Source organism: Syzygium oleosum, unplaced genomic scaffold (genome assembly GCF_021117445.2).
Source record: "Syzygium oleosum isolate NSW1041296 unplaced genomic scaffold, Sole_v2.1 Sole_v2.03, whole genome shotgun sequence".
Lineage (NCBI taxonomy): Eukaryota > Viridiplantae > Streptophyta > Magnoliopsida > Myrtales > Myrtaceae > Syzygium > Syzygium oleosum.
The window spans coordinates 20,304,852-20,319,296 of NW_026607487.1; the positions used below are offsets into that span (position 1 = coordinate 20,304,852).

At 42.0% G+C, this 14,445-nt stretch overlaps 2 protein-coding genes across 2 annotated transcripts; both read right to left on the reverse strand.

Annotated features, from left to right (window-relative positions):
- Nucleotides 1-1,905: 1,905 nt before the first annotated feature.
- On the reverse strand, nucleotides 1,906-4,338 carry LOC115683791 (putative serine/threonine-protein kinase-like protein CCR3). The gene has a single exon (XM_030608398.2). The coding sequence runs from the start codon at nucleotides 4,336-4,338 to the stop codon at nucleotides 1,906-1,908; it is 2,433 nt and encodes an 810-aa protein (XP_030464258.2).
- A 6,986-nt stretch (nucleotides 4,339-11,324) lies between these two features.
- Nucleotides 11,325-13,042, reverse strand: LOC115683793 (uncharacterized). The gene is made up of 2 exons (XM_030608400.2): nucleotides 11,828-13,042; nucleotides 11,325-11,724 (listed from the first exon to the last, which is right to left on the reverse strand). Exons 1-2 carry the CDS (start codon nucleotides 12,597-12,599, stop codon nucleotides 11,384-11,386), a joined length of 1,113 nt encoding a protein of 370 aa, XP_030464260.2. The 5' UTR covers nucleotides 12,600-13,042; the 3' UTR covers nucleotides 11,325-11,383.
- Between the last annotated feature and the right edge of the window lie 1,403 nt (nucleotides 13,043-14,445).

Consider the following 14,445-nt stretch of genomic DNA (forward strand, 5'->3'; position numbering starts at 1 on the left):
TTCAAACGTTACCAAAATACTGTTTGCTGAAGGGAAATCCATGTATTCATGCTCCCGTTAAATCAGGATGTACATAAATTGCATCAGGACATCAGCAGAACTTTTTGTTTTGTGTCCTCCCCTTTCTTTCGAGAACCCGTTTCTCCACCATCTCACTGACGCCATCATTTTCCACTCCGTACATCTTTCTCCTTCTAACTTTTGTTTCTTAATTTTTTTCTCTCTATTATTATATTTTTCATTGATTAATGCATATTTTATGTATTTTCATTCTGGTTTTTATGCTTTTCCTTCTCTTTCAATTGTTCATTCTTTCTGAAAATGTCACTTTCTTCGGATACTATACATGTGGAGATGTTCTCTGTGTTTCCTATACAACAATTAGCGCATGACTCGAACTCTAATATTATAGCGATCTTATCCCTATTTAATTTATATAGCTACATTGAACAAATTGAAAGTTCAGGGACGGCATTGCATATTGGACTAAAGTTCAGAGATTATATTAAATAAATTAAAAGTTCAAGGGTCACATTACATATTGGGCCAAAGTTCAAAGATCATTTATGACATTTTCCCGAAAAAGAAGAAAATCTCATGTCCCTATCCGTCAGGTTTTGGGCCAAAGTCGATCAACATGTCTTTGGAGTATAAGGATAGTTTGAACAGGCTGGAGTAATCAGACAGCGGACCTCACCTCATCTCACCTCACGTTCAGGAGTGGCCTCTTCCAATCATAGTCCCCCCCTCCCCACGGACAGGGAGTCCTTCTTTACCTTGGACAGCACTCAAGAAAGTAAGTAAGGACCATATCCTATGATGCCTCCGCACATGACCTGTTGACGCTGCGTGATTGAACAATTAATTCCTTATTCTTGCTTGTTGCAATCTGATATATAATGAAAACGTTTCACTGAATTGGTAAGCCCACCTCAATAAATGATACACGCATCCCAAATGTCGTCTTTTCTCTCTCTCTCTCTCTCTCTCTTTATTATAACTGATTAAACAGGAACGAATCCTGGAGACGATCTTTCCTCCTTGATGCAAAATAACCGGGTTGGTTTCTTTTTACTTGATCGATTCCGAATTCAGGACTCTGCAGACTTCCTGGTCTCGTGGATCACCATCATGTATGGATCAGCAGATTGCGGCATCGTGCTCGTTAGTTTACTCCGAGATGCTTATAGGATTTGGAACCGAACCGACATGGCTGCATCTGCATTGAATGTGCATCTATCTAGGACGGACAGACCTTTCCTTTGCATACGGACAGCTTCGTACTTCCGTTTGGCAAAAAACAAACCAACCCGCCACCCAACTTGCGCTCGTTAATCGCTTGCAAGAACGTGAACGGCGATACCCATCATCCTCAGCACTTAACGCGGGCTCCGACGTAATTTTATTTGCTTCGTATCGGTCAAGAGATCCCAACTGTCTCCAGTCCATAAGACCAGACCACCAATAATTATGGGATTAATTTAGTTGAACCCGTCCAGCGACCATGATCTTTAAACAAATTTAAAATTCTGCTGACAAAATGAACGGGATCGAATGGACGGAGACACTTAACGCGCTTCATCTGATCTGACTCGATTATCTTCTTCGATAGATTATTTTCCCATCTCCATCCATGGATAATCTATTCGACGGCATTCTAGGGAAGAACTCGTGTCAAACTCAGAGTGAGAATGACTCTAAACTAAGCTGTTTTCGAGAAATTGCCTTTTGAATATTACGTCCAGTGGAAGAAAGAAAGATGATAAATCTATAGAGTATTGACATTGCAGCTCGGGAAAAGAATCCTGAAAAAGTTAGATGAGCTGCAGAGAAAGAAATTGAAAGAATCGCGATTCTCCCTTTGGGATTTAATCAAAATTTGTCTCGCAAAAAATGGAAGTTCATTCATTCCGAAGAAATGGATAATGTTGGATTTGTGAAGCTAAGGCTACCGTGGCTTTCTTCACAGAGAGAGTATGCTCTCTCCAAATCGGTGACAACCTGTGTCATGTTAGGCCTCTCTGTGCCCTCCAGGCTCACACACCGAACGGCAGTGCGAGCCACCAGCTCGACTGCTCTAGCCTCATTCGTCGTCGGTGGCGCCCCCCTCCTGTCGAGCACTGCCATTAACTCTCCGGCTAACATCTCTGGCCTCACGCACTCCACCAATCCAATCGGTCCCGACCCGTCTTCGTTTCTGAAGACGGACCGCTTTCCTGTCAAGAGCTCCAATAACACTACTCCTAAGCCATACACATCGCTTTTCGTCGTCAAGACATTCGTCACGTAGTACTCAGGGTCGATGTACCCAACTGTCCCGACCGCTTTGCTCGACACGTATTTTTGGTCCGATTCCGGCCTCATTAGAGATAACCCGAAATCGGACACTCTGGCAGTCCAATTTGAATCTAAAAGAATGTTGGATGACTTGATGTCTCTGTGGATTATGGGTGGCACAGCGTAGTTGTGAAGATACTCGATTCCCCTAGCGGCATCTAAAGCTACTTTAATCCTCAATTTCCAGGAATTCAAAATCTTGCTGCTCGCTCCGATGGCCTCGGTTTTATGCAAGTGGTCATGAAGCGAACCGTTGCCCATGTAGTCGTAAACAAGAAGCCTCTCGTCCTCTTCCTGGCAAAATCCTACTAGGCCCACCAAGTGCTTGTGGTTCAAGCGCGGCAGGAGCGCTAGTTCCGAGACGAATGCGCTTTCTTTCTCCCGGGCCTTCTCCGTCCTCATATAAGTTTCGCCCCTCTTGATCGCCACTAGGCGACCATCCGCGAGTTTCCCTATATAGACCGCACCAAAGCTGCCGCTGCCAATCTTGTTCTCTGATGAGAAGCTGTTCGTGGCAGCCACGAGTTCCGAAAGGGAAAAAACTTCGGTCTTGTCTATTTGCTTCGACGGCCATGATCTGCCTATGTCGCGGTTCAAAGAACCGGAGCTCTGCCCCTTGTAGGAAACCGATCTCGAATGTTGGGCACTAGGATCGACATTAGCCATTGAATCCAAAGAAGTCTCGGGAACTTCTTGTTGCGCTTGCACGGGGTAGTTCAACTTCTTGCCAACGTAACCACAAACTCCAGCCCACAAGCAGTAGAGAATCGTGCAGGCTCCGACGAAAACCCCAACCGACCCAACGATCACGAATGCCAGAGAGAGCCGGTTCAGGGATCTTCCGGGATGAGAAGGCGGCCGCAGATTTTGGGAAGGTGGCGATTCCACTGGCGGAAGCGGCAATGCAATTGGAAGCTCGACCTGACAAGATCTGCAAATGGTTCCGGACCCGTGACACAACGTTTCGGAATTTGGATACGTACCGCAGATGCTGCACGGAGTCTTCACACAGGGGCCGGGAATGATCATTCCTAGAGGAAGATCGCTTCCGAGAATATTGCTCGACTTATTGGACCAACCTGGTCCCCAGCATGTCATGGTCAAGTTCCAGGTGATCAGCCCGCAAATTACATCTGATCCTGCCACAATTGTCTCAAACGACACGCTCTCCACCGAATCGATATCATACTCAAATCTGTCGGTCTCTCCTCCCCAACATATGACGAGGCCGTTGGTTCGCCGGACTGCGCAGCTAAAATTCGCCCCCAATGCGATGCCAGAGAACTCGAAAGCCGAGTTGAAAGGAACGACCAACTGTCCGTGGTCGTTGTTCCCCTTGCAAACTAGAGTCCCGTTCGACGTTAATCCGCAGGCGTGCGAAACTCCGGCGACTAATGTCGACATTGTCAGATCACCGAATTGCCCCTGAATCTCAGCTCCAGCTGCATTGTCCCCCCAGCACACGACTCTGCTGTTGTTCTTCAGAATCCCGCACGCGTAACCACTCCCAGAGGTGATTGCACGGAACCGCCACGCCTCTGGTGGCGACGGAAACTTCGACCCGTTTCTCTCTCCTCTCCAGCATCTGGCGATGCTCGTGTTGACCTCCAATGCGCAAACATGATCGTCGCCCACGGTCAGATCGATCAGCTTGACCGTCTCGCTGTAGTAGATACGCTTCGGCGGGAAGCTCGTGGCGGTCGTATCCCAGCAGAGGACGGCAGAGCCGCCGGAGAGGAGGCCGCAGAAGAAGGTGGAGCCGCCGGAGATGGCTTCGAAGGAGGCGTTGGGCTCGACGGAGACGAGGCGGTTGTCTTGGTAGCACTCGATCCTCTGGGTGGCCTGGCCGGCGACGATGCCGCAGACGGTGGACGTGCCGGAGACGACGGCGGTGGTGGAGGAGGAGCCGAGGGCGTTGACCGCCGGGCGCAACAGAGGCGCGACGGATGCGGCGAGGAGGAAGGCGAAGGCGAGGGTAAGAAAGGAGGGTGGGAATGTCATTGTGAAGGGGAAGGCTCGGAGCGGGAGCAGAGGGGTGTGCCTGGCTCTGCAATCTTCTTCATCGAGAGAGAGAGACAGAGCACGAGGGGAATGACAGGAGAATAAGGGAGCGAAATATAACGAGTAGCTCTCTATATATGCGGAGCGTGGTCCCGTGAGAATTGGCGATCTTGATGAAGTTGAAGGAACTGGGTATTACTCAAATCTTTTTTATATGTTCGAGTTTCAGGGGTTCACACTTCACAGTGTGAGACAGCGAGAGTTCTCCGTGACTCCCTAACCATGATGGATTTGACCCTGGAGGACCAAGCAAGTTTCATGGCAACATGGCGGGGTTTTCTAGCTTTCTGGCCAGAAAGAGGTAAGATCTTTAACAGGATGCTCTCGATCCAAAGTAGCGGGGAAAAGACCAACATACAGCGAGGAGAGAAAGAATGGACTCGACACGTGTGTGCTTTCGATTGGGTTCAGTTCAGGCGATTGGTTTCGGACAGTCTCTGCTCCTGTTACTGTTGAGTCACGGGGGAAAAATGCCCGACGCCTTCTTTCTAAGTTCAATGATGAACACGAATGTGAGCGTAACATGGCCATAGGATCCCACCCCACCTGTTCCTTTACGCGCACTACACTCGATGCTAATCATATAACGTCTTGGATTTCCTCCCCCCTTTCTTTTATTGTTCTAGACCCGTGACGCTTTTGCAGCAATTTGGCCTCCCCTCCCTTCGTGGGTATCGGATTCGGTGGTTCTCGGGAGTTTGAATGCTCGCAGGAAAGCGAACTCTCCCCGGACTCATTTTCATCCATTGGTACTCGCTCTATTTGAAAAGGATTCCCGCGAGGCGACACTGTCCCATGTCGTCAGTCGTGGTCGAATGTAAAGCACCATCATTTCCGCATTCGTAGGACTGATTCGCTGTGAATCTGAAAGTCAGAGCTGAATTTAGTCTTCTGCGTGCCTTAGGCCCAAAATAGATATAGGTCATCAGCAGAGATTTCTTAATTTAAGATGGGCTCCGATCGTAGCTCCCCAACCAAACAGCCACTTCTTTTGATGAGGGCCCATCTCAAACTCCCAAGCAAAGCAATGGCCCATTCGCTTTCATGCACTGCAATATCCATATCCTTATCCTGATGAATAGTAACAGAATGTGCTAAAGAGCCTCAAAATTTCCAGACCCACTTGCTTGATTCAAACTACCCATTTACATTCCGCTCTAAAGTTGGCTCTTGATTAGCTGACATAAGTTGGACTGAAAAGAAATCAAATTGCCCTTTAAGGGTGCGAATGGTAACCATTCTGCTTCAGAAATTAAATTCTTGCCAGAAATTGATTTCTGAAATTCTTGCCAGAAATTGATTTCTGGAGGAGAAATCTGTTTGGTAAAACATACTAATTAATGCTCAGAAATTGATTTCTGGGCAATCTGTTTTGATTTGTTGATTTTTTTTCACCTAAAAAAATTAAAATTTTACTCAAAGTGGGTGGCCACATGTATTATAAGCCATTCTGTAAAGTTTTGAAATTTTTGATTTTTTTAATTTTTTTTGGGCACCTAAAAAAATTTAAATTTCACTCAAAGTGGGTGGCCACAGGTATTCTAAGCCATTTTGTGAAGTTTTGAATTTTTTTATTTTTTTATTTTTTTGGGCACCTCAAAAAATTTAAATTTTACTCAAAGTGGGTGGCTACAGATATTCTAAGCCATTCTGTGAAGTTTTGAAATTTTTTATTTTTTTTATTTTTTTGGGCACCTCAAAAAATTTAAATTTCACTCAAAGTGGGTGGCCACAGGTATTTTAAGCCATTTTGTGAAGTTTTGAAAATTTTTATTTTTTTATTATTTTTCTTTTTTTTTGGGCACCTCAAAAAATTTAAATTTCACTCAAAGTAGGTGGCCACAGGTATTTTAAGCCATTTTGTGAAGTTTTGAAATTTTTGATTTTTTTTGGGCACCTCAAAAAATTTAAATTTCACTCAAAGTGGGTGGCCACATGTGTTTTAAGCTATTATGTGAAGTTTTGAAATTTTTGATTTTTTTTATTTTTTTAAAAAAAATTCACCAAATTTCATATTTTCCCGAAATCTGACTTTTTTTTATTTTCTGGAAATTTTTATGAATTTTTCTAGAATTTTTCAATTTTTATGCATTTTCTGAAAAAAAAAAATTGTGAGAAAATAGGGAGAATGCATTTCGGAATCAAGAAGCTACAAAAAGTAGCTTCTTTTTTTCTTGCCAAAAACTCATTCCGGAATCAAAAATGCATTCTGGAGTCAAGTATTTTTAACAAACGCATTTTTATTCCAGAATGCAAAAATCGCTCCAGAATGCATTCCGAAATTTTTTTAACAAACGCCATTCTGTTCCGGAATAGAATTTTTATTCCGGAATGCATTCCATGCGCACCCTAAATGTCCTTTAGGATTAACTGGAAAGGTACAACCTGTAAATATAGAGTGGGGTGTAGAAGGTTTTGATCCTTTTGCTCAGGGAGGAGTAGCCTCTCATCATATTGCAGCAGGCAACCTTGGAAGTAAGCTTATCATGTTGGGCCCCAGTAGAGCAGTTTATGAATGTCTCCGTGGCGGATTTGATGTTAAGAAAGATGATGAGAACGTGAAATCACACCCATTTATGTGTTGGAGAGACCGTTTATTATTTTGTGCCAAAGCCATTATTAAAGCACAAGCTGAGATAGGTGAAATCAATGGCATTACTTGAATGCTACTGCAGGTACATGCAAAGAAATGATTAAAAGGGTTGTATTTGCCAGATAATTGGGAGTTCCTATCGTAATGTAAGTTCTTGGATAATAAGTCTAAATGTTTTCTTGTTGATGATATCGATATTGGATATACCAAGAAAGATGTACGGTCTAATGAGGCAGTCCCACGCGTCAATTTGTGGATCGTGGTCTCATGTACTGATCATACAGGTTCCCATAGTAGGCCGGCGCCCTACCTAAACCAATCATCATATCGGTCCCTAAGCACCCTTTGATATTTTGAGAAGAGTTGCTTTTTGGAGAGGGGACTAATGCTTGCCCAGTGTCGAAAGGTCAAGGAAGTTGGTGACTTGATGACAAGGGAGCCGGCGACTCAAGCCCCGGTGAATAGCGGTCGATCAGAACATTGAATCGTTTATTTCTTTTAAAATCTCTTTCATTTTGGTTTCTACAAACGTCTTTTTTTATGTGGCATAGGGGTTACATCACATACCCAAGAATTTTTTTTATTGGATATTGGACATTGAGCGACTTTATCATATTCTCTTTATCATACTAATTTCTACTCTACCTTCCCGGTTTGAAATCTACCGTGGAACCCCCCATGAAATTTGTTCTTGAGTCAATCTTCTCAACCTTTATTGGCTCGAAGCTCTTGATTTTTTTTCTATGAATAGATTCATATAGTTATGCATGAATCATTATTAGAGCACTAGCCTTTATCTCGAAAAAGCAAAAGAGTATGACAATGCAGTCCAGACTAGGAGGGAAGTCGAAGTGAAGTTCCTATTGAGGAGGAGGATGTGCCATTAGTTTTCAAATGAATAGTTGATATCTATGAGAAAGAAATTACACTTCTAGAGTGAGACTCGTGTGTCTGATGAAATAGTTAGGGTTGATGTTCTAACTCTACGGTTATTGCTATCTAAAGAAGGAGACACCGAAGGAAAGAGAGTGTTTGATCAAGGAGGCGGACTTCTTTTTGAAAACCAATTCTTTTTCGGATGAAGTGGAAGTAGATAAAATCAAGAAATTTATTTGAAAAGGTGAGCGGCATAAGTTGATGAATGGTTATATAACGATGATCCTTATGAGTTAATTGTTCTACACTTCTTACTTGGTGGAGCTCGTTACATGGGTCGTGAGTGGGAACTTAATTTCCGTCTGGGTATGGGAGCAGGGAAGGGATATAACTCAGCGGTATAGCGCCACCTTGACGTGGTGGACATCATCAGTTCAAGCCTGATTATCCATAAAACTAGTACTAGTTTTTCTATTTTGACTTACTCCCTTGCTTTGATCGAATGAGAATGGATAAGAGACTCGTTGAATTGACGTGAGGGGGTAGGGATAGCTATATTTTCGAGAGCGAACTCTAGACGAATATGAAGTGCATGGATATAGGTTATGCCTTGAAATGAAAGACAATTCCAAATCAGTTTTCTCGTTTCAACTCTCATTTCTTTTTTCTAGGTTCATCGATTGGATCAGGGACAAATGCCTACGAAAAGATCGCTTGGATTTTTCCATGGTTTATTTATTCCTTATTCCCAAAATCATATTTCAATATGATCGCGAAAGATTTTGAATTCATGAGCTGACTAGACTCTTTTCGAAATTGCGTATGGAAAGAGAAAGAGATTTTTCTTACTTATTTGCTTTTTTCCCAAGCCCTTCTTAGAAAGCCCTCGACAACCTTTGTTTCGGATTCGATTTCTTATGCAATTAGGAGTGAGTTGTGCTAGCGGGAAGTTCGGAACATATATAAATCCCTCATTTTATTTCGTTGTGTGGTTGTCTGAGCAAAGGGGATTAGGTTTCGATTGAAAGGAATCCGGATAGAGGTTCACATGTTATAAGTTTCGATCTATGGGCTTGACTAGTTTTCTCAAAGCCTCTTGCTCATATCTCTCATTCGACTTCAAATATTGAATAATCCACGTCACTTCTACTTTTATTGTAACAAAATATTACCCTTTTATATGAAAGGGCCCATATCAATAATTATGATTTTACATATGGACAATTCCTCATATTAGGGTAGAATGTACCCTAAAGGCTGACACTGGCTTAATAAACTAAAGACTGCAAAGATGTGTACTTGCTACTGTATGCTTAGTCAAGGGGGGACCTAACACCAATCAGTTAATAGCCAATCACTCTACCAATAAGCGATTTAGTTAATGAATCACTTCTCCTTCTCAATGGTATGTACGCTGGGGTTTTTCGATAATGAAGATCTAATTTTTAGGTTATGTTTCACAAAGGATCTGACAGAGTTTTATACGGATATTATGACACATAAGAGCCGTAATCATATTTTGACATGTGATCAATCCGTAGATACCAATAGAAAATAAATAGGCACTCAAAACAAGTACAAGTTCGGGTGTCATTGACCAACTCCTTATAAATTCTGATTCATTTCAATATGAACAAGAATTCAAATCAGCATGTCCAGTAACCCATGTGTGATATTTGAAACGTCATCCTTGTTATATCGTGAACATTTTAGATATAACCTGCTCCTATCGGACATAGGATTGAATAAGGATTCGAGCCATAGCACATGGTTTCATAAAATTGTACGATTTTCCCGATCTAAATCAAGCATGTTTTACATAAAGAATCCGAAATTTGATTCAAATCCAATATAGCACCTTCGATTAAGCTCCTTCCTATTAATCTCGAAGTTCTTCTCAGATACAAGGAAATGATTCAGGTCCAGAGCCAAAGATCATAGTTCTGATTAGGTCACAAAACCAAAACAACACATTAACAGTAAGTTTACGATAATCGCCAATTTGAGATTTTCTTTTCTTACTTATTACTGGATTTAATAATATTTTATTAATCTATTAAATAGGGAAGCAATTCATAATCATCCGTTTAGGATTGACCTAAACCAGCCGATCTATTATGTATACAAGCAGTAGCCTGGGATACTCCCCCAACAACTTTCCCAAATCCCATTGACTGAAAACTTGCTATGAGCACTCAGTCCCCTGTAACTCTAGCTCTTTTAACTCTTTCAACATTGAGAAAGGAGAAGATATTCCGATGCATCTGTATTATAACATGGAAATGACTAATACAAAAGGTAAGTTAATAAAATCTCAACAAGGTAATTGCGTGACATATTGTTGCCTCGGCATTCGGCAACATCTTCCCTATTCAGAAGGAGGTGGTTTATGTAAAATCTTGCAGGACCATTGCCGACTATTCTAAAAATTTAAGATGGTAAATAAATAAAATAGTAAGTTACTTTAACAGTTGATGTATTGATAATATGACAGGTAATGATAAATGGAGAAGTAAGCTAATCTATTATATATTCTTGGGAGTTCAAAGCAATGTTAGCTGAAAGTCATCATTATTTTCAATGGTTGCTAAACAACATTAGCAATGCAACAGGCTCTCTCTCTCCCCGGGAAGCGATGGGTCAATTCTTTTAGAATCTTTGAGTTTATGTTAAGGGTGGAAAAGAAGTAATTGGTTACCAATTAAAAGAAGCATGAGAAAATGAGAACCACTGAGTCATTATCGGGAAACGAAGATCTGTCAACAAGGTAATGACAAATTATATCAGTTGAAGTAACACATGTATTTCTAAACGAACATGATGTACAAAATGACCCTTATAAATTTATTTTGCACCGCGTCTGTATCACATCTTCGACTATTGGTTGCTCCAGCGCAAGTGCTCTTCGGTGAATTCCTAATGGCGAGACGATTCCTGTGAAGTACGAACGACAAAAAGCCTCGACACTAGGCTTTAAAGTCAGCAGTTTGTTTCCTCGTCTTTTCTTGTTCTGAAGCCACGTGACGCATCCGGCGATGAGAAACCATACATCATGACATTGTTCATTAATTAAGTGACTATAATTCGATGCAATCATTGTTGGACACCAAAAGTCAAAAAAGAGTTTGAATGTGCCACCAGGAAAGTGAGTTCGAAGAATGCTTTAGCAGCACTTTCTCATGGCATCCAGCCAGAGGTGCCGAGTAGTCTCGAATCTCTCCATCTCCAGCAACACTAGCTCCACTCCGGCTTTAGCTACATGAAAGTGAAAAAAAGGACATTCGTTTGAAATCGCTTTAAAAATATGCCCTTCCTTTGACCGACCGGCCGACCCTGGATATTTGAAATCCAAAGTCCTCCGTTCTGGTTAACCAAAGCATGGTGGTAATTCCAGAATTCGGCTGCTTTTTCTTCTCTCTTTTGCTTTGGGGGAAGAACTCCAGTTGTAGAAAGTTGATGCAGTATATTTTATTACATTATCTATTGTCAATGTACAAAGTCAAGTTTCAAAATACTTCATTCTGAAGTTGGAAATATATGATCTAGTAGCTCATCTAACAACTCACAAAAGATCTGCCGTTCCAGATCTTGGCCGATGCCTTCAATATCTTCACGCTTCACCATTCTTGGGTCCAACCAATCGAGTTCTATCGTCTCTTTCTCGCTAATCTTGCAGATCTCGCTGCACATTTCTGAGTAGCTCTGTCTTTGTTTCCTTGATCCAAGACACTTGCCTTCGCTTTGCTTCGGCTGATCATCAAGGAGATCAATGTCGCTGCGTGGAGAGGAGTGCTCATTGCTTTCAAGCTCCGGTGCCAATTTCTTTCTCGAGCTTGGACGTTCCAATCTCGAGTCATCTGTTGAGAAAAACTTCCTTTTAAACAACCCACGAATAATTTGAACAAGCGAGTTATGATGGGACAAAAAAAAAAGTGAGAAGTTGATGTGAATGACACGAACCTGATGTGGACACTTGAGGGTCACTAATGAATTCGCCAAAATCAAGAACTGAAACTGGGCTCGAATCTTCTTCGGAGCCGCACACGGCTTCCAAGCTACGAACACTTTGACACATCTTCACAACCTGAGAACGTGATGTTTGAGGTGTTCCCAGATCATTATTCGCCAAAACTGAATCGCTTGAGCTTGACTCTGTAGCTCTGCCTCTTTCATTTTCCCTGTTCGGTTTTTCACATCTCTCCCCTGTCCGCCTCTCTTGAATTTTGCTTCTGCTTGATCTTCTCTTCCTCCCTTCTTTTTCACTGCCGTTTCCGAAGTTCAAAACCAAGAACTCTTCGTTTTCTACTTCGAGGTACGTTGGCATCTCCCGGAACGATAGCGTCGAACTGACTTGGAGATGCTGCCATTTCATTTCGTCGTCGAACTCCTCTTCTTTGAAGTCCAAGTAATTTAGGGACCGGCTTCTTGAAATTGAATTGGGGGATTGGTGAATGTGCATTGAGCTGGTGTTTGGTAAAGATTCCAAGCCCATGAGCCTCGCGACGATTCCTGGAGTTGTGTTCGGCTCGTTCTGCTCTTTAGGCTTGGAGTGATCTCTGTCGTTGTCACACTCAAATGGATGAGTAGGGAGGCTGCGAGAGCAGAGAATTCTGCGTAAGACTCCCGCGATGCATCCACCACTTGTGGCACCCTTCGGACTGCACAAGTATGCATCAGAGGAGGTGGAAATAGTGGAGGAAGAAAAGGAAGGCGATGATGATAGTAACTTCATTGTTGACGAGAGAGAGAGAGAGAGAGAGAGGGTCGAGTTGTAGTTATTGCAATTCTGCTTTGGACCTGAAAAAGGAACAGTGAACAGGGGGGGAAAGGAGAGGTTTTGAATGTTGTGACGATCTAAAGTTAGAAAAAGTTGATGAGAGAGAGAGAGAGAGAGAGGTGGCGGGATTCGTATTCAAAATGTGGTCAAGCGGATGAAACTGGTAAGAGTTGTTGCAGAGAACATGTCTCCACGCGCTTGTGTGAAGTCAATTTTGAGCAGATTGTCTTGTGTGGTTGCGGTGTGTGGTGTGGCAATGGTCCAAAGTCCCAATAAGCACAGAAGCTGGTTTCTCTTTTGAGATTTGAGGATGCGCCGGGGAAGAAAAGATGCTAAAGTGTCTGAGGTTGATTGGACATGGTGTGGAGGGGACATAGAAGAGGATGTGTGACTGCGAGTTCAAGTGTGTCAGGAGTGAGTCGGAGACTGTCTTAAAAGGAGTGAAATTCTTGTGGGATTTGATTTGCACTACTTACTGCCGAAAACACTGACTCTGTCTCTGTTTACATGGCCGAGACACACTAGGATAGAAGATATAGGAGAATGAAGATGGAATTAAACAAAAACCACAGAAGATAATTGGAACGAAAAAGAAAAGGAGTCGGGGAACAGAGAGATAGGGCCAAGAGATGAATGCAATGCTCCCTACTGACCAGACTGCCATTTGCAGATTCCATCTGCTTTCCTGTTGGGCATTGAAAATGAAAGCAGCACTTTCAACTTGCTGCGAGTATTTACTTGGTGGGTAACTGGTTACGCGGGAAATTTGGTTATTTTGTTACATTTTAATAGGCCGAATTCCCTAAAAAATCCCAAATTTTAGGTCAAGTCCTAAATCTGCTTCGAACTTTTTTTGTCTCAGAAAAAATTCCAAACTTTAGGTCAAATCTCAAATCTATCCTAAACTTTTTTTCGTCTTAGAAAAAACCCAAAACTTTAGGTCCAGTCTCAAATCTGCCCCGAATTTTGTTTTGTGTAAAAAAAATCACAAAAATTCAATTTATTTTAAAAAATATACCCCCGTGACTCAGTCTCAACTTGATGTGGCACTTTCACGTCAATAACAAAAGCACATCAACAAAGTAATGGGGCTTTTTTTTAGACAAAGAAAAGTTCGGAGCAAATTTGAACTGAACCTAAAAATTAGGTTTTTTTTTTTTAAAATAAAATTTTTTTTTGGGGTGGATTTGTTATCGTTCCTAACTTTCATATCCTATAATGGTTTTATTTTGGAGAATTCCAAAAAAATTTATTGAGTTGGATTTGTTATCAAAGTGGAAATGCGACGTCGGTTTGTATCTATTGCCCCATTACTGATGTGGATTTGTTATCGACGTGGAAGTGTCATATCAAGTTGGAACTAGATCACGGGGATATATTTTTTAAAATAAATTGAAATTTGCTGATTTTTTTTACACAAAACAAAATTCGGGGTAGATTTGGGACTGAACTTAAAGTTTAGGGTTTTTTCTGATACAAAAAAAAGTTCAGGGCAGATTTAGGATTGGATATAAAGTTTGAGATTTTTTCTTAGACAAAAAAAAATTCTGAGTAAATTTAGAACTTGACCTAAAGTTTGGGGTTTTTTAGGAAATTCACCCCATTTTAATAAGAAACTGCCTGGACTTTATTTAATTTGTCAGTGGGAATTTCTGCTTTGTTCAAGGATGATGAGTGATTGAATTGAGGAGTCCCTGTTTGCCTGTAGAGGGCAGGGCAGGGCTACGTGGGGTTTCGTCCCATTAAATAAGCTGGGGTGGTTCCTCAATCCTATCTCATGTATCTCACATCCATGAGAGCT

What these genes read in the sequence shown, in the direction of transcription:
- LOC115683793 (XM_030608400.2), bottom strand. Translation starts at nt 12,599, where the DNA reads ATGAAGTTACTATCATCATCGCCTTCCTTTTCTTCCTCCACTATTTCC. An exon ending in CCCTCAAGTGTCCACATCAG is followed by an intron (nt 11,725 to 11,827) that starts GTTCGTGTCATT and finishes TTTTCTCAACAG; the next exon opens with ATGACTCGAGATTGGAACGT.
- LOC115683791 (XM_030608398.2), bottom strand. Translation starts at nt 4,338, where the DNA reads ATGACATTCCCACCCTCCTTTCTTACCCTCGCCTTCGCCTTCCTCCTC.